Genomic DNA, 20,471 nt, shown 5'->3' on the forward strand with positions numbered 1-20,471 from the left:
CCTTTACTCACTGAACCATCTTTCTGATCCTCATTAATATTTCTATCTTATGTGTATGAGTGTTTTGCTGGCATGTATGTCTGTGCACTATGTGCATGCTTAGTGCCAGTGGAGGGCAGGAGAGGGAATTATAACCACTCAAACTAGAGTTACAGATGGTGATGAGCTGACATGTGGGTGCTGAGATTGATCCCAGGTCCTCTTGAAGAATAGCCACTGCTTTAAACCACTGAGCTATCTATCTCTCCAGCCCTAGTTTTTATTTTTAACCATAAAAGTATTCTTTTTTTCTGAGACAAGGTTTTATTGTGTATCCATTGCTGGTCTTAAAGTTATGATTTTTCTGCCCCAGGTTGCCAGCTGCTGAGGTTATAGGTATATGCCATAACATTCAGCTTTGTGGCTTATTGTTTTACTTTAATAATTTGACTTTAAAATTTAATTCCATCAAAACACATAGACAAATTAACAGCCTGCCTGGTCCTAAAATGTCTACTTTCAAATAATGTTTTCCTATTTGTATTAGGAAGGCAATTACAAATAAATAATAACTATGTCTAGGAACCTCCCATCAGCTAAGTTGGACAGTTATAATTTATGTCACCTGTGGTCTTACTAAAAATAAAACCATGCTATATATACAGATTATTTGAGAAGTGAATCTGCCAGTCATATTTATTGCCTGATAAGTCCATTAAATTAACTCCAATTGCAGCTTAGTCTCATCACTCAGAGTTATTGAAGGAGATAAAACGCACCTTCCCAGTGGAAGAAAGTCTGATCGGATAACTAATCGGTATACTATTTTCTAATTAGACAACAATTACATAGAAAATATGAAGTGTTTGCAACATATCATATTTCCAAAAATAAATCAGCCTCAGAGGAGAAGGAAATGGTGTCCAGTTAGATAGTTACTAAATGCCATTATGAAATGGTCTATCTTTCTATTGTGCTCTAGACACTCTCTTACACACTCTGTATGTGGTTTTTCTGCTGTGGACACTGGCCAGGTAATGAAAATCTCTCTCATTTATTCTTAGGCCCCTCTTTCCCTTGCATTGGGGGTGCAGAAAACATCATGGGACCATCTCATTACAAATGCATGAATCTATGTCACCATTTGCAGGTGTCACAAAGGTACATTTCCTGACTCCATGGTTAGCCAGAAATCTGTGAGGTCCTGAGACACCAGGCCCTGAGGTATATAGCTCACCTAAGCTGTGTAAAATGAACAAAATTCAAGAACCTGTTTCCAGTTCAGAAATGAGATTTCTTCTGGAGCCTGAGGAAGCTCAAAACTCTTACATATGCTGCTTTTTTAATTTTTTTTCACAGAAAAGGAAACAAGCCATCTGCCCAGAGTAATACAGCAGACATTCGTGCAGGCAAAACACTGTCACTCACAAAAATGACAAGGTTAATTATCTTAGAGAGAAGATGTTTCACACCAAGTCCCAACATGAAGAATTCGTGTGAGTTTTCTTGAACAACCCTTTTTAATTTCAAGAAATCTTATTTTCTTATTTTAGCAAAGACGATTTTAAAAAAAAATGTCTTGCAGGCCAGTGCGACAGTTCGGTGGTAAAGGTACTTGTTGCCAAGTCTGATGGTCTGTGTTCTATCACCGGGCCACACATGGTGGATGGAGAAAACAGACTTCCATAACTTGTCCTTTGTCTCCCAATGCATGATGTTGTATGTGCTTCCTCAAATAGATAAATGAAAAAAATATATAATTTGTAAAATGTATTGCTTTCTCCATAAAAGACAATTTGCCCTTCTTGGTTGAATGTCTTTTCTTGCTTTTTACTACTGTGATAAACATCATGAGAAAGCAACTTGGGGGGAAAAGAGTTTATTTCAGGTTGTGGATTATAGTTCATCATGGAGGGAAGTCATGGCAGGAATGTGGAGCCAGGAACTGAAGCAGAGGCCATGGAGGAATGCTGCTTCTTGGTTTGTTCCCCATGGCTTGTTCAGCCTGCTCTCTTATAAGTGCAATGGCCACCTTCCAAGGGATGGCATTGCCCACAGAGATATGAGTCCTCCACATTAACCATTAATCAAGAAAATGCCCATAGTCTTATCTGTAGGTCATTCTGAAAGAGGCAATTCCTCAGTTGAGATTTCCTCTTCCCACATGTCTAGGTTGTAAACAAAAACCAACCAAGACACTCTGTGTTATATTAGAAATATTTTAAAGTATTGAGACCTACATTTGTAAATATATTCATGCACATGTAATACCACATAGAACATTAGCATTTTACATCCATATCAATATGATAATCTGCAGAAATCATAGAAAATACATAAAGAATATAAGACATGAAAGAGTTAGAGGCAAAGTGTTACATGTCTATTCAGTATTCATTTGATAACATCCTCCCATCAGCCTAGACTAGTATCCCGGCTTAGATTTCAAAAGTTATACTTTTTGCTAGGAGACACTGATTCTTATAATGAGGAAAGTGAAGTCTGGCTGTTCTTTCCAAATATTTCTTGGAGATATTAACAGAGATATAGCCCTTGATGCTACTCTTCAGTGTGTGGTAGCTAAGGATGTAGTCAGCTTAGCAAATATTTTAGCTGTAGATTTTTATAAGACTACTCTTTCATAAGGGTCCTTCATTTAGTCACAGCCTGTCAATACAGTGTTATTTGCTCTTATTTCCTGTGTTGAAACCACACAGTTACTGGTAGAAAACTATCAATTCTGTAAGTCATTTGGATATTAAGATATACAAAGAACTTAGAGATAAGTCCTAGAGAACTGAAAGTCCCAATGCCTGGTACTAAGTTCACCAAGAAACTTTATAGCAATTAACCTGCTACCATAATAATTTAAAAACTTTATCAATAATGTAAATGCATTAAATAAGCAATGAATTCTTATTCAAACCCCTTTTAGAATCAAAGCTTCTAGTAGCACTGTACACTATAAGGTTACAGGACTCCAAAAACATAAATGGTTGGACACTGTCACTTGAAAATACCAGTGGTGTTATAAGGCAGTGTGGTAAGGTACCTGTAGAAACAGCACTCATTGATTCTGTACTTGTTTTTTAAAATCACTATTTATGTGCATGAGTGTTTTGCCTACATGATATCTGTGCACCAAGAATACTTGTTCAGTGTCCATGAAATCTTGAAGAGTCATTAGATTCCTGAATCTGGAGTTACAGATGGTTGTGAGACACTAAGTGGGACCTGGGCTCAAACCTAGGTCCTCTGCAAGAGTAGCCAGTGCTCTTAACTGCCAAGCTCTCTCTCCAGGTCTAGATTTAATTTTTCTTTTAAATCTCTGGACCAGTCCAAAGTTGTGATGTACAGTATTTGTAATTTCCTAAAATGTGAGTTTAATTACCAAAAATCGTGAGGAGTTGTCACCAACCTGCATTGTTTATTCAATATTGTGCACATAGAAAATAATCAAATTTGTAAAAGTCACAAGGGAAAGTTCAATGATCTAAGAAAATGGTGATAAATAGTTGTCCTGTTCTGGGCACCTTGACACACAAATGGAGACCCAGTCACTTGGCAGGATTGTAAGTCTTATGGCTAAGAGCATAAGGCCAGCTGAGGTGCCACAGGAAATTCAGATATGGTCTTTAATGAAAACCTGCATATGGTGGAGACTGGAGCCAAAGCCTGCTCTGAGGATGTAGGATTAACCTTGTTTCTCATACCCTTGCACTTGGAATGGACCCTTATTTTTTTCTCTCTCTAAATCTAGTTTGTTCTTTATTTCTGTGTCCAGTTTCATTTTAGAATCTTAAGTATAAAAAAGATAATGCACATTTCAGTTGTATTGTCTGATAGAATAAGGGATAACATCTGGAAATCATATCATATTGTGCGAGAATATACATAGAGACTCACGAATACAAGAAAGCATGTCTTCAAGAAGAAGTGACCATGGTTGGTGTTTGAGACACACAGTTTCCTACTTTCCTTTCCTTTTTATTGAAGTTTTATGTTTCTTGGTTATTTATTACATCCCTATATCAAAAGACTTATGTACTTAGCAATATATAGGTCTTCTGCAGTCAGATGTAATAATATCTGAAATTCACAGGTTTGTGTAAAGTAAATACTTTCACCCAGGATTATCTACATCATATGTAAGGATATTGGGGAAATAAGTGAAACTGTTTTTAGGTACTTAAACCACAACTTGTGTTATGATAGCCATCATTGTGTCAGCCCATTTCTTTACATTATTAATTTAACAATTGTACCAAAATACTGCTGGAATTACCTTCATTGTGGCACATAGGACATATTTATATATCTGTATGTTCATCATTTTATAGGATTTTTGTGAATATAAGTATCTTATAATTCCCACTACTTATTTGACATATGTGGCTAAAGCATAAATATGACAATGAATATTTCATAAGTGTGTTCTAAGATGTTATACTACATGAATATTAGTATTATTAAAATTAGAATATTTTAAAAAGTATATTACATTTTTCTAGCAGAAAACTGATCTGGATTCTAAGGCTTTCTTACAGAATAAACTTTCATATGCACACTTGAAACACACTATGAAGATGTCAATACATTTAGAATTTGTTGACAAGGAAAAAGAACCAATTTGAGGGCATAACAACTAGATTTGGGAGAAAATGCAATCAATCACCAGTATCATTTTATTTCATCTCATGATGCTATGTGCTAATGCTATTATTATGACTATTTTACCTATGACAAAACTGCAGCTGAGAAATTTAAGATAATTTTGTTCACACTCCAGCTCATTCCTTGTTCCCAGCCAGTTTATACAGCCTTCATCCTCACATACACACTAACTTTGGCAGACTGGGTTTTCAGGTTACTTTGTCCCTCTAAAACAGAAAGTCATTTCATTTCTGAGAGTTAAAGTCCCATGTATTTAACCTGGTTGTGATGGTGCACAGCTGTAATCCAAGCATGTGTGATACTGAGGCAGGAGCATCATGGTTTTGCAACCAGCCTAAGCTCAACAGGAATTTGAGAACAGCCCTTTCTTCATAATGTGAACTGCCACAAACAAATGAAAATATCAAGCCCAAACCCTTAGAATGTTGACTGTATTTATCTATTAGCACTTTATTTAAGATAAATAAACACCACCTGAAGAAGAAAAAAATAATGAAGGTAAAGAAGATAAAGTACAAAAATTATCTCTAAGAAGTGGCATTATACACCTGAATTTTACATTAGGCATTCTGTTCACTAACTTTGTTACATGTTATTTTAGCAATCATAAAATTGAATCATTAAAAGCAGTATAAAACAAAATAAAGCCCTTCTGAAAATTACCCATTCAGTGTAGAATCTGCCCTGTTTGGAGTCTATAAATTTTAGTGTTCACTAGAGATAATTTAAAAAAATTAGACAAATAGTTAACAGCTAATAATTCAATCAATTTATACTAAGAAGTCATCAATGATAAAAGAATCCCAGAGAAGTTTCTAAGGAAGTGTGATATATGTGTTTTAAATATTATTGCCCACGGTGGGGCAGGGCAAGGGGGGGACTGAGAGATAGTTCGGCAGTTAAGAGCATTCACTGCTATTTCAGAGGACCCGAGTTCAATTTCTAGCAACCAACTCGGGTGGCTTACAGCCACCTCTAACTTCAGTTCCAGGGAGTTGGAGGCTTCAGGCTTCTGTGTGCACCTGTACTTATATGCATATGTCCACACAAACATCCTCACAATTTAAAAAGTAAATCAAATCTTAAATAAAACATTGTTCATACATCTGATAGGCGTACAACAAAGAGCTCACCAACACTATTTTATCAGGAAAATGCAAATGAAATTCCAGATGAACTATTACCATAACCCAATAAGAATGATTATTATAACAAATAACTCTTGAATCCTTTTATAGAATATGAATTAATATGGCAATTATATAAAATACTATGAAAGTTGAACCCAAAGTAAGAATAAAATTATGGTACAGTTCAGCAGTCCTACTAGTAGGTAGAGTCAAAGGAAATGAAATGGGTATGTTGAGGAAATACCTGCATTCCTATGTTCATTGCAGCTCTATTCAAAGTAGTCAAGACATGGAAATACCAAAATGGCCATCAACCGATGAACAGATAAAGTAAATGTAGTCCATATGCATAGCAGAATACTATTCAGCCATACAAAGGAATGAAGTCCTGTCATTTGAAACAACATGGATGGAATTAGAGATTATTATGTGAAGTGAAATCAGACAGGCACAGAAAACCATGTGTAGAATGCAAAAATGTTGATCTCATAGAAGCTGAGAGCTGAACTGATGTAAGAGAGGGTTGGGGAAATTAATCAAAGCGTGCTAAGTTATGTGTAGACAGGAGCAAAACGCTCTGCTTCTACAGTTCAGGGGAGTGACTACAACAGCCATGCTACTGTGCATTTCTAAATGCCAGGAAAATGGTTTTTCGTGTTTTCTTCACAAGGCAAGATATTTGAGCTGATAGATATGTTTGACCTGATTTAAACATTATACAGTATAACATGCACCAACTCATTATAGGATACCCCATTAATATGTTTAAAAAATAGGTGTTTATGTTGTGGTTATAATAAATTTAGATAGAAAAGAATAATGACAATTTGCACATGATCTCACAAACCTTTCTCCCAAGAAGAGAATGTGAGCTTCTCTCTTGTCCTTTTACTATGCCATGTGTTACTAAGAACGTGATGGGGGGGGTCTTAGGAAAGGAAGGTCACCATGGCCTCAGAGAACGTGAAGAACATCACAAAGTCAGGCTCTAAGGTTACAGGATAGGGAATGTGATATTCTCATGTGAGGCAGACAGAGTGAGATGGGGAGAGTGAATATTCTCATTAGCTGAAGTCACCTTAAGAGACACTAAGGTGACAGAAAACTAGTGGGGATCCTATCTCAAGGAAGATTGTGGGAAGAGGAGCCATCTGTCTCTAATCTCTCTTGTAAGTAAATAAATAATTCATCACATACCACCGTGAAGTGGAGACACAAAAGACACGGTGGATCAGAACCATAAAACATTATTGATGTGTAACTGGCTAACCAAGTTTAAAGGGGATGAAGGGGTGTTTGCGCTCTCTCTCTCTCTCTCTCTCTCTCTCTCTCTCTCTCTCTCTCTCTCTCTCTCTCTCTCTCGTCGTGTGTGTGTGTGTGTGTGTGTGTGTGTAAATAAGATAAACCAGAACCCTCTTAAGATGTGTAGTGTGTGTGAATCAGACATCTCATTTCCTCCCAATCCTTTTCCTTACCAAGTACAAAAGACTCAGATGTAAAATGCATATTAAGTACAGTGACCTTTTCTCTCTCACCGTAAACAATCTTTCAAGAACCAATTAATACATTCTGCATAAGGAACCAGGAAATTAATCTCCAAGCTCAATGTAGAAGAATAGTGTCTGTCAGTCCATGACACTACTGTTTGTTAAATCAGCTATTCATGGGGACACCAGAACGTCCATACAAATGGAATGTATTTTCCTGGCAGCAGAGATTTTAAAAAGTGTTTCAGACGGGCTGCTTCCTTCAGCTGTGTGCCTAACACATGACTGTATGGCTGCACAGCAATATTTCTGTGTTGAAATTGACCCTATTTTTTTTAAAATAGAGTTCTGATCTTTGATTGCAGAACAAAGGCCTGGAATTGCTTTTGTGCTCATTTAATTATGTGAGTGTTTTATCATCATGTCAAATGGAGCTTAGACTACAGATGGAATCTTTGACTCTACAAAAGGCGGCAGTCATGCTTCGTGACAAACGTGTGACGCTTTCACCTGTGTCTTTCAGTGATGGAGTCAGACATTTTAGAAGGATGATGTTTGCGGAGATAGCAAAGTAAAAATGCATTTCAAAGTAAAAGAAAAACACCACTGTGTGTTTTTTAAAAAGTATTCATTTTATTGCTACAGAATAAAAACTAGGGTAAATTTGAGGTTTTCATATTTTCAAATTCCTTCAAAATTATGACTCTTTATATGACTATTTTTAAATTTATTTATGATTGTGCTTGTGTGTCTATGTGAGTGAATGCCACAAATGTGCAGGTACTCATGAAGGCCAGAAAAGGGCATCGGATCCCCTGGAGCTGTAGTTACAGGAGGTTGTTAAGAACCCCTACTTGGATGCCTGGACTCAAGTCCTTTGTAAAAGCAGCAAGTGTTTTGAACTGCTGAGCCATCTCACCTGCCCCCTTTCCATGTAAATGTTAAAAATATAAATTCTTAAGTAATAAAAGAGTAAAAATAACAATAGCATGTGGGACAGAAAATTTTCTTTTACCAATTTCTTTTACCATTCTTTGCTTCTTATTAGCAGTATGAAATTAATGTTTTTTTTTCTACAGAATGGGGATGCTTGCATTACTCCATGTGTCTTTTTTTTTATAAAACATGACATATGTTTAATAGTAGTATTTATGTAAAACTTCTGGTCCTGTGTTTGGCATGTGTGAACAAACCCAAAAGGTTGCATCATGATTACTGTTATTATTTTTGATGTTCTGCCCTATATCATGTATTAATCTATATGTAATTAATTTATAAATTGCCTTATAATTGCATATTTCCACACATTTACTGTGGTAATTTTACAGTAAGAACTAAGCCTTCCCATGGAGTCTGCTGGAGTGGCAAACAATATTTCAGTAACAGGTATCGTCACATTGGAACCTGAAATTAATTGAACATTGTGCCCACTCAGAATTCTGACCAGTGCTCTGTGTTCCCATTAATACCAAACAGAACCAAACCCTGAGTATGTCTATGTTGCATGAACTCAGAGAGAATGCTATAAAGGGTGTCTTTCCAAGGGCATGTGTGGTTTTGAAAACACAAGCCCAAGTGATTTTTAAATGAACCACTAAAGGAGTAAAGGCGAGACCTTAATATATTTCTAAAACATTGATTTCTTTCATTGAATTTCCAAGAGTGTTTATATGTCATTTTATGTCGACTTCATTTAAAAATGGTTTGCAGTTCAGTTGTTATCAAGCCACATGGCTTTGGGTCCATTAATAAACTAAAGGTGAATACTATCAAAATATCAAAAGACTTGAAATCACTGGCTAGGTTCGCAAATGCAAGCAAACTGATTCTAATCTAGCCAAGCTTGAGTATAGTAAAAACTTGGACAAACACAAGCACAAAACTTTCTTAATTACTAATGTGATTATTATTTAAAGCACTTTGTTAAGGGCTCAAATTTGGTATTTCAGTGAGTTCCCAGTTGTCATGGGATTATCAGTTGATCAATAGAAACTTCATCATCTGAAGGAATCCATAGGAAGTTCACACAGAGCTTCAGAATGTATGTACACAGAGTGCACAGAGATTGATTTGAAGTGTGCTGTGCAAATCCCATCACTTGCATGAGATGGTTTTGGACATGAGAATGTTCACCATATCTAGGAGCCATCACTTAGAGTTCCTGAGAGCAGATATGATGTTGGCAGTGGAACCCAGCATAGCTTTCTGCTGCTCATGGGAGAAGCATCTTGTTAAGAACACTGGGTCAAAGGTTGTCATTCTAACCTAGGAGAAATTTCATTCCCCAGCTCCAGAGAATCCCACTGTATTCATTTCTAATTATTTGAAGAGTTGGTAAATTATCCAGTAAACAAATCTGCTTATGTATGTATAAAATCATGTTTTCCTGTTCCTAAATTTGATTTCATATTACTCTGCGTGTTCTTCCAGGTAGGGAAAAATAACCTTAGGCAATCCAGACTAATTTAGGCCATGAATTTCTGTATAACTCAAGGGATTACTTTCCTTCTTTTCACTTTGTGGTTTGATTTTTGAGTCTAGGAGGTGGCAGGGACAACTGTTCTCTCTTTTCTACTTGGTTATGTCTACTGACATTTCTGCATCCTAGTTAGCACTGATCCCTGCCTTTCTGCAGATGACTGCATGTGTGTATAACTCTCCTTGCTTTTCTGCAGAAGGCCTGCACATGACTTTGGGTCTTCCAAACAGCCTCACCCTTGCTCCCTCTAACAAGGCAGGGAAGACACACCATAGCCTCTTCCACAGAGAGTGTTCTGTAGTTATCCGAACAACTTAAATTTGGAGAACCACCTTATATGAACACATGAACCCCTCCCTCCTAGCTGCACTCCTGCAAGGGTTCTGCTTGAAGATCTCCAAGGCTGTTAGTTGAAGAGGCTTTGCAACAGCATATTCCCTTCCCCAAGGACTCTTTCCTCCCCATAGAATAATGTCTCTTCTGTTCCTTCCAGTCCATCCAAGTTCTCGAACTCACCCCTAGGTGCTAGAATCCCTTGAAGCTTCACCCAAAGAATGAATATTTATATAGTTAAAAAATACAAAAACAAAGAAACAAATGACCAGAGACAGAAGCTGAGGGGTTTTAATCCTTCCTTAGATTGTACACAGTCATTTCAGTTTTCCTTGCCTCGGGTCAGCCTGTGGCTTTCATAACTGTCTGTGTTTTGATTTTACTCGGAAGTTTATTGGCTAATATTTTCAGCTCCCTGTGTACAGAAGTTAGGCCTCAGCTTCCTCTAGTGCTTGTTACTCAATAACTACTTGCTAAATCAAATAAAATGGCGGCTGAGCAACAAGGAATTTTTCAATCACTCGAGGACCAATTGGGAAAGGCCTTGGTGGTGTTTATGTGACTGGTTAAAAGGGATGGGGGTGATGGCGTAAAAATCAGACATCTTTTCTCTTCCCTTAACCTTTCTTAAAGACTATGTTTTTCTACTTTTGTATCTTCAGAGTACTAAAAGTTTTAATACTGTGATTGTACAATTGGGAGAACAGTTTGTAGAAGAAAAGTTCATTGCAAAGGAAAGGGTTAAATAATAACCAATACTTCTTATTTCATTCGACAAGTTCCTAAACAATTATAGAAATCCATGGCAGCTGACTGCCAAGCCATATCTTTAATGCAAAGATAAGTATTATTTAGCTCTTTAACAAAAATCTAAGCTTATTCAGTATACCAAAACGTGTTGTATTTTGGTAAAGATTATGTCAAAGGTGACAGCCATCAGCTTACCTTTATCCTCCTTAGCCCATCACAGCTGGTACCATTTATGGTGTTCTTTGTGTGTACCTGAAATAGTAAGAAAGAATAGAAAATGAAAGCATAACTGAGAAGCATTTATAAAAGGCAAATGCTTACAATTTTAATTGATGACAGACACACACGTCATAAAAACTATTAGCATGCAACTCCAGCTGCAAAAAACTAAACAGCAAAATGCCTCAGCTGATAAGCAGCGAAAAAAGTAAACCAATCACATTGACAAAAAGCCACCATAAACAAAAAAAACTATGTTTAAAAGAGTAACAGTTTTGGCATCCATCCCTACTATCAAGTCTTCCGCTTTCTTTTTCTCCATCAAAATTTAGCTTACGTTTGATGTTAGCAAGAGTTGCATTACTGTTATTGCTAATTTTAGTTCTGTTTATTACCTTGAGGGTTATATATTGTAAAATAATTTTGGTGCCTCTAGTTAATGTTGATTAGTTGTTTTAATAGCCTATAGACCTATTTGTTATATTTTTGTAGGTTTACTTTTTTAACTATCAGGAACTTAATAACTGAGAATATTTAACATTACTGTTGCATAGGCAAACTTACAGTTACTATTAGTGTTACCTGTTTAACGTTTAGTCATCCTGTGAGTCCTGCGACATATTTCCTTAATAATCATCAGCCATCAAGTCTGATAGTCTCAAAAGAAATATCAGCCCTCTAAACTGCCTTCAAGGGCGGTGATATTTAGCACTGAAAATTACAAATAAAGTTTTTGAGGTTGAATAGCAACAACTAGCCATTGACACTGATGATTTGTTTGTCAAACAAACTGTTAGAAACTACGCAAATGAAGTCCACGCACTCCTTCGAGTGAAAACAATAAAGTGAATCTACGCAATGCTTACATGTTGGATGGGATATTTAATGTGCGGGGAAACTCAAAGGTTGAAGAACTAGGCATTTAGACAGTGGTAAGTGGTAATCTTACCTCTTTATACTCCATTACTCTTTCTCACGAGAGACAGGCTAGTGCAAACAAGTCAATCAGAATTTGTGTTTAGCAAGATAAAGCTTAGAGGATAGTTTAAAATCCATTTATTATTCTAAATCCATTTCTTCCATTAACATGTTATACATTAGTGTTTACTAACCATGATTCATGTAACAGTTTAGTTTGTTAACTTTTAAATTATTTAACAACCATAAGTTATTAATACATTTTAAGTATTACACAGATAGCTTAAAACAGACTTGGGTTCATTTTTGTAATTTTTAAATAGAAAACATTTTAGGCATCTCTTGAAGAAGAAATAAAGCAGGCATTTAAAGTTAGAAAACAAGTAATTCCAAATTTAGTTTTTACAAAAGCCTTCAGCTTTATTGACAAATTATGGCAAACATATTTGACAAATTGTGGTGCCTATTTAGAGAAGCTTACACATGGAACTTTATGTGTGTTTTTTCTTTTTCTCTTTTTTTTAACAAATACAGGTTAAAACACTGAACAAATTCAGTTAGCTACATACATACAGTAGCCACTTGTTTTCAACCCCATTAAAACAGCATTTAAAAATTAAATTTACAACTTAATATTGAACATCTCCATCTGACTAACAGATATTAAAAGACAGATTAAAACATCTTATCTACAACTTTATTATCAGCTAGTTCAAAATCATATTACAGTCTTTTATCAACCCTAGACAAAGGTTATGCTAGTTGGTTGAGACTCAAAATCTGCTAACAGACTCATGCTCTTTCTTACAAAAGAAAAAGGAAATGATACTAAAACAAAAAGGGGTAAGGGGTTTTACACACAACAGTTTAAAAAAAAAAAAAAAACAACCAAGAGAGTATCATCCTACTGAATGGTTTATAAACTATGCTTGCCAATGATTTTTTTTTCAGTCTGTTTTGTAAAATAATACTAGTTTCAATGTCACGTCAACAGTATTGAGGGAAATACAAGAAATAAGTGGGGATAATTATGAGCATTTATCCCTAGAATAGAAAAAACAAACAAACAAACAAAAGGACTATTACTTGTCTTGTTGCTGTTTATGTGGAGACCAGAGGCTATGAACTGTCTCTGAGGAGGTCACAGGTGAAGAGGACCTTCAATATCTACCATAGGGGTGTTCCCTGTATCCCCCTCTGGCTGACCTTGGTGGTGGTGCCTTCAGGCTGGAGCGAGCTGTGGCCCATTCTTCTGGTGCTATGAGTAAGAGAGAGAGAGAGTGACACACATGTGACTTCACAGTTACAGTCAACGTCATTCCAGAAACAGTGGCTAACTAACACAAAAATAATAAACTGATCGCAACAATGCAAGCTAAAGACCTTTTACTGTCTCAGAAAGTGAGACTATACCCAAGATATGCACATGCCCATGACATGATAGCCATTTGAATTAAACCTCTCTGGTATTTTCCAAAGAAGAGAACATTTTAGTACTAAGATAAATGATCATTTGTTATGTGTTATTTGCTATAACATTGCAAGAAGGGTATCTATGTAATCTAGTCATTTAGTCTTTCAATACAAACTTCTAAAACAAAGTGCATATAGTAAACCAGTAGTTCTTAGCCCCTGCTTATCTTGAGAATCAAATAAGACTCAAAGCAAAACAAAACGAATGCCTATTCTTTGTCCCACGGACCAATTAATTGAAACACGCTGCAATGCAGGATCTGTGTGTTGTATCTTTTCAGTGCCTCTCATTTGGTCCATAGTTGAGATCTATGATAAGCTTCACTACACAAAGTGGGAGATGAGCAGGGCCCAGGGCACAGAAAGTTGAAGTAGGTGAGCAGGTACAGAAAGATTTCTCATATCCCCTCTTCCATAAGCCACTCGGAAAATAAAATGGCTCTTAAGAGACTAGGAAAAGTCCTCTGTGACATGGAACTTAGCCTACCACTCCAGAACAAAAGCAAATATCAAAAGCCAACCAAGCATTTGAGAGCTGTGGGAAATAGAGACTGTATTGTCTGTCTTCCCCGAAAATGACTCGCTTCTTCCTCCCCTTTGCTTGTGGGTGGATTTATTTCGACAATCTATGTGATTCTAGAAACTAACATATCTAGGTCTTTCACTTAGACTTTACTCCTTCAGAGTCAGACAGCAGACATTGGAGAAGGCAAGTACCAGAAAGAAAGACACACTTGTAAAAGCAGACCAGTAGAATCAACGAAAATATTGGCTGGAGAAACCTCACTGAGGGTAACTGCTGCAGGCCTTCTGCCCTATGATGCATCTTACAATTAGCTTTTAAAAGCTTCGAAATAGGGATAAGAACATTTTGGTTTTCAGTATAAGATAATGACCTTCAATTTTATCAAAAACAATCAAACATGTATCAACGTTAGAAAAAGACTGCATTTAAATAGATATTTCAGAGATGATCATGGAAACATCATTATGACAAATGATAGTCAAGACTGAAATAGTCTGTGTTCACTGTTTAAGACTGCGGTGGTTTGAATGAGATGATCCCCATAGTCTCGGGCATTTGAATCCTTGATCACCAGGTGGTGGTGCTCTATGCGAAGGATTGGATGTGGCTTTGTTGGAGAAGAGAAGCCACTGGAAGTGGCTTTGAGAATTTGAAGACTTTGCGCTGCATTATCTTTAAACATTACATTTCCACACACACATAAATACAAATGTATTCATCTGTGTGAATGAACACAACGCTTTTGTCTCCTTGCTCTAAGCTGGGAAAATGAATAATACTGTTAGCTCACAATAACTGAAACTATGAAGTTAGGCAAGCAACAAAAATGAATTCCTATTCAGCAAACGCAAGTGTTAGACTTTCCAAGATTCCGTGCCATTAACAGATGAAACCAAGGGTTTATGTCTCTTAATTGGGACCTTTCTTCCGTTTTCTACATAAACCCAACAATAACAGTGAATCAGGGTTTGGAGAATTGTAATTTCTTTTTGTGTCCAGCTTCCTTCCTCAGTGTCTTTCCCACCATGTCCATGCTTGATGTGGTTACCATGACATTCTCCACATTGTGCAATCAGCAGCAGTACATGCATGTGTGGTACTTTGACTTCTCAAGAGTTCCAGCTTAGTTAGTGTTTCCCATTGTCACAACTGACTATGTTTTCAAAGTTTTTGTTGTCAGTGTCTCATCCCTCATCTATAATATTTGTGATCTATGATAGCTGCTTTAAAATAAATGTGATTTTAAGAACTCCAAGGCCATCCTAACCTGAGTCAACTATGGAACCTTCGGGGGGCCAAGAACAGAAACTAGAGAGTGAGAGGAAGCATCACAAGGTTGATTATGCTGGAGGTTTTGAGAAAGATAAAGGTATAAAATTTAGAAATCCATTTGGAGTTTAGCTGCTCCTTTAGGAGTCCATTTACTACACACTAAGATTTCAAAAATATTTTCAAATTTAGTACACGGTTTGGATTCATAGTCAATTATTTTTAGTCCCATGATGCTGTTGCAAAGTCATTTAAAAATATCCTCACAGTGAAGCTTTAAACTGTCTGTCTTTTTGTAAATAACAGAGTAAACATGGTGCTCTAAGTATCTAGGGGATTGTTGTATGAGAAACATTGCTGGACTATAAAATAAATGAATAACAAATTACTTCTCAGAGAGGGTGCTAAGTACCTCTCTGCCACACTGAAATGACTAGACTACCACAGGATTTATAAAACATGAACTGAGTTCATATTTATTTATGAATAACAGTATCATCAACCTTTTCCTTTATGATGCATGTCATTATCCTATGTTCTGATTATGAGCACATTCAAGGACAAACCCAGCGAAAAACGTGTGTCAGACTTCAAAGATTATAGCACATTTATAGCCAGTCTTTTAGGAAAACCCTCAGAAAAGTGGGGAGGAGGGAACCATAAACTTTCATCCTTTACCTGAACTTAGATCGACACTTAACATGTAGTCATCTAGACGAGGAGGTTGTTCTGAGCAAATCTACAAATTCACTGGGAACTCAGGTGGAATTGAACCTATCCCAGGTCATTCCTTCTCTAAATACTTTTCTACATTAATCATATTTTATCATCTTGCCTTAATTCTAAAGTGGTTCTTGAGACCTATAAGGAAAGGGACATTGGATAGTGGCAATCCCGTAGTAGAACAGCATGAATGGAAAGTGCATAGAAATCAATGGTGCTACTGAACCGGGAGGAATGTTTTTTATTTTCATTTTTGAGACAGGGTTTCTCTGTGTAGTTTTGGTGCCTGTCTGAATCTCGCTTTGTAGACGAGGCGGGCCTCGAACTCACAGAGATCCACCTGGCTCTGCCTCCCAAGTGCTGGGATTAAAGGTGTGCACCACCACCACCACCCGGCCCAAAGGAGGCATTTTAAAGCCAACTGTGCAAAAGAAATCAAGCAGAGGCATTGCTAACAATTTGATTTTTGTGTGTATATATGTGATATTTCTTTTTTCAAGTTATTCATTTTATCTTTGTGAGTGAGTAACATATTACCTCAGAAGTCAAGCTTCCCAGAATGCCTAGAGTTCATGTAAATAACACAAGAGTCAGTGTACTTGAGAAACATTTTATTTTGGTTGGAGTGTAAATCATCCAGGTTACTCTTTGTTTGTACCAAATGTTACTCAGATGACCCACACTTTCTCCATCTCAAATGCTCTGTTCAGCAGGTTCAGGCCCACAAAGCCACATGCAGATCATAACCTGCTCTCCTTTCTGCAATGAAACTAGATACTTTGGGGAGCATTCATGGTGGGAAAGAAAAATCTAGACAATTTTTAAAGTTGCAAACCTGGGCTTTTTTTTCCGGGTACTTTAAACTTTTAGGTTCTGGGTATGCACGAAGCACAGGCATGAGAGACCAGTTCGAGAAAGACTGGTGTTATTAAAGTGCATAGGAAAGTAAAGTTCTAATATTTGGGCTCCAGGAAGTAGATTTAAAAACATCACATCCAGCGTACATTATTTTTGAACCAGTTAAAAAAATGTCATAGATATTTTTATCAAGGTGGTTCAGATAATGTGTTCATGCTTTCTTAATTCTAGATACAGCTTTGCATTTCTGAAACTCACATAAGAATCTCAGGGAGAAAAAAAAGGTGTTTTAAACCCACAGTAAAAAATGGCTGTGCATGCTGTTCATTTGTGTCATATTGCAGATCTATATTCAAAAATTCATAAGTAAGGGTTGTAGTTTGGACATGAAGTGTTCTCCTAAAGTTACACTGTTAGAGGTGTGTTTGCAAGCTAATGATCTTCTAGAGTTGATTGGCTCATAAGGGCTTTATCTTCATCACCAGATCAATCCATGAATATAGGCAGAGCTGAAGGAACTCTAGGAAGTCAGTCAGAGAGGGTACACCCTGGAAAGATAAATCCTTCCATTGGCCTCTTCCAGTCTTTCTCTCTGCCTCCATTCCTTCTGCCATGATTGTCAACATAAGTTCAAGTGCACCTTTAACTGCTTCTTCTTATGTTTTCATGTTGATGAAGAGACTCACCTAGCAGGGAACCCAAACTGAGTGCCCTTGCCAAAATCTGCTTAGGGAATCAGGAATGCGGCTCACAAGAGTCACATGGCTATGTGGCTGAGTAACGACTTATCCTGGCTCTGAGCCACTGCATAGAAAAGTGCCTTTCAAATATATACTTACTGGTTGTTTTCAAACTGTTCCTAAAGGATATGATAAGCTTAGAGGTTTTGCAACTCAATATGATGCCAATTTTCTTATAGTATAGATCATCAGCAAGCTTCACAATTTTACTATGAGGAAAGGATTACTATTGTCTACCTTTAATCTATGAGTAGTATAGATCAGTGGGGTTAGCTGAGAGAAGAAACAGCTTTCTACCTTTGTTGTTTTACTTTGGTATGGTGTAATGTTTTTAAGGAAGGATCTTACCTTGTAGTTCAGATTTGCCTGAAATTGCTACATAGCTCAAAATTTCTATGCCAGTGACAACGAGTCTATTGTGACTCACCCCTGTACAACAGAGGACCTCAATATTTTAATTAAACATCTTCTTACTGTAGAGTTCAGATCTCATCTCAATAAAAGAGGAGACAAAGAAGCCAGCTGAAGAAAGAATTAGCACTATGGGAGGTAGAAAACAAAATGGTGAGTGACAACTGAATGCAATTTAGAAACTTGTCTCACTTGAATCTAAACTGTACTTTATTGTTGGTCTAGAATGCATCAAAAGATATGGAATTCATCCACAGACTTGGAAAGTACAAGAGGACTGTATGAAAAATAACACATGGAAGAATCACTTGGTAATATCAAGTACTAAATTACAATTCTTTCCCTTTAGTTCAGTGAAGAAGGTGGGCATGGTTACATTGCTTCATTGATAAGAAACTCAACTTCTAGCTACTGACTTCCTTTACATCTCTTTTTTATTATTATACAGTGTTTGATCCCAGAAAGACACTCAGCATGGCCATTAGTAAACAAAGAAAGAAAAAAACAAAAACCAGGCTTCAAGCTCCATGATCTGCTCTAAAAGACTGTGCTTCCATGTTCCTCTGTTGATTGCTTTGGAGATACAGGTGCCGTTCTTGCACCCTATTCTTAATCATCCATAGAATAGTACTATCTCATTGTGTACCCCTAAACCAGCTCGTGGTGTCCAACAAACTTTTAAATCATCCTTAACACATGTCCTTGTCTCAAAAGATTTTTGGACATCAAAAGTGAAAACTAGTCTTTCCTTTTTTTCCAAGTTTACCAATGTAATTGAATTTATAATTTCTAACATAGGCAGACGCATGTTCCCAGTTTGTCTTAAAGTATTCAATTAAGAGTAGATAGTTCAAAACAAAATTGAAATCTTAAATATATCTAATGTAAAAAATACCAGCTAGGCAATAAAGTAGTGAAGTTGTGGGGTGTGTGTGTGTGTGTGTGTGTGTGTGTGTGTGTGTGTGCACTCATTTCTGGGTACACAACCTATGGAGAACTGAGATCAGCCTTTATGTGTTAGCCTTTGTCTTTCAGCTTGTTTGAGGTAGTTTCTCTTCAGTAAACCAGGCTGTTAGCCTCTGGAGAGTCTCCTGAGTTGCTTCCCACACTCCTGGAGAAGAGACACTGAGATTATAGGCAACGGTGTGACTGCTACAGTGTCCAGCTTTCACTTGAGTTCTGAGGATCCCAACTCAGGTGGACAGGCTGGTGTGTCAGGACATTAACTCACTGAGCCATCTTCCCGCCCCCTGCACTTGTTCAAATTATGCTGCCTCTAGGAAAGATGATATTCATGTATTATCAGAACTCATTGTATTAGATGTCATTTAATTGCAATCTCTGAAATAGTATAAGGGAAAATTAGTTTATTCTTAAATTACAAAGGAATTTTTTGTGGGGGGGAGGTTTCAAGGCTGGGTTTCTCTGTGTAGCTTTGGTACCTGTCCTGGATCTCGCTCTGTATATGAGGCAGGCCTCGAACTCACAGAGATCTGCCTGGCTTTGCCTCCCAAGTGCTGGGATTAAAGGCGTGTGCCACTGCCACCCAGCTACAAAGGAATTTTTAAGATACTTTTTGAACACAATTCCCATAGGCTGTCTTTCAGTTAAAAAAAATAAAGTTCAAAATTTTACATTAAGATGAAATAACTCTGTGTTGTTGTGGAATATTACTTTAACTAGGTAAAGATGTGTTACATTTGTTAATGTTATGGAATATTACCCTAACCATGTAAAGATGTGTTGCTTTGCCTGCCTAAGGCACCTGATTGGTTTAATAAAAAGCCGAATGGCCAAGAGCTGGCGGTAGAGGGATAGGTAGGAGGAGGAATCTCAGCTCAAGAGAGAACAGAGAACTAGGGAGAAAAAGAGGGAGAAATGGGGGGCCAGGCAGGCAGCCAGCCACCAGCCAGTCAGACACAGAAGAAACAGGAAAAGCAGGACATACAGAATGCCAGAAAGGTAAAAAGCCCTGAGGTAAAAGGTAGATGAAGAGAAACAGGTTAAATTAAATTATAAGAGCTGGTGGGACAAGCATAAGCTAAGAAAGGGCATTCATAACTAATAATAAGTCTCTGTGTCATGATTTGGGAGCTGGTTGGCAGCCCAGAGAAAGCCTCCTGCACTGTGTGCTATTATTCTCAGGAATACAAAAAAAAATTTCAATATTAAATTCTAGGACAAACAAACTGTTTGCATTTATTTTATTTCCAATGACTTTTATATTCATGGCAATTTTAGAAAACTCATCTTTTGTAAAATCAATTTCTCAAATGTGAGTCTCTATTTACTGTTAAATATAGCAGGCTTTTGTTCTTCAATCCCAGGGCTGGCATGAATGCCAGTTGGCTTCATTTTCTTTAGCTGTTTTCACAGATTAATCAATGCAGGCTTATTTTCACACTGGGATAATAATCATCTAGCTCCTCAACGAAAAATGAGGATGTTCGTGTTCTGCAATCTACTTGAAGTGCCCTGGATTGAAATACAGCCCCCAATTTC

The 20,471-nt window shown here is 37.0% G+C and overlaps 1 protein-coding gene across 7 annotated transcripts in view; it reads right to left on the reverse strand.

Annotated features, from left to right (window-relative positions):
- Nucleotides 1-20,471, reverse strand: part of Khdrbs2 (KH RNA binding domain containing, signal transduction associated 2) — a 529,113-nt gene that overhangs the window by 23,709 nt on the left and 484,933 nt on the right. For 4 of the 7 annotated variants that reach the window (XR_008219928.1, XR_008219925.1, XR_008219927.1 and 1 more), the window contains exons 9-11: nt 13,056-13,227; nt 11,028-11,084; nt 6,028-6,171 (exon numbers count right to left, since the gene is read on the reverse strand). Coding sequence is in view for 1 of the 7 variants with exons in the window: in XM_052745237.1 (XP_052601197.1) it covers nt 13,130-13,227 (98 nt within the window). In the remaining 6 variants the exon portion in view is untranslated. Of the gene's footprint in view, nt 1-6,027; nt 6,172-11,027; nt 11,085-12,092; nt 13,228-20,471 lie in introns of those variants that run through there. The other 3 variants (XR_008219929.1, XR_008219926.1, XM_052745237.1) reach the window with 2 other exon arrangements.

Source organism: Peromyscus californicus, unplaced genomic scaffold, assembly GCF_007827085.1.
Source record: "Peromyscus californicus insignis strain IS unplaced genomic scaffold, ASM782708v3 Scaffold_19__1_contigs__length_69161282, whole genome shotgun sequence".
NCBI classification, from domain to species: Eukaryota; Metazoa; Chordata; class Mammalia; order Rodentia; family Cricetidae; genus Peromyscus; species Peromyscus californicus.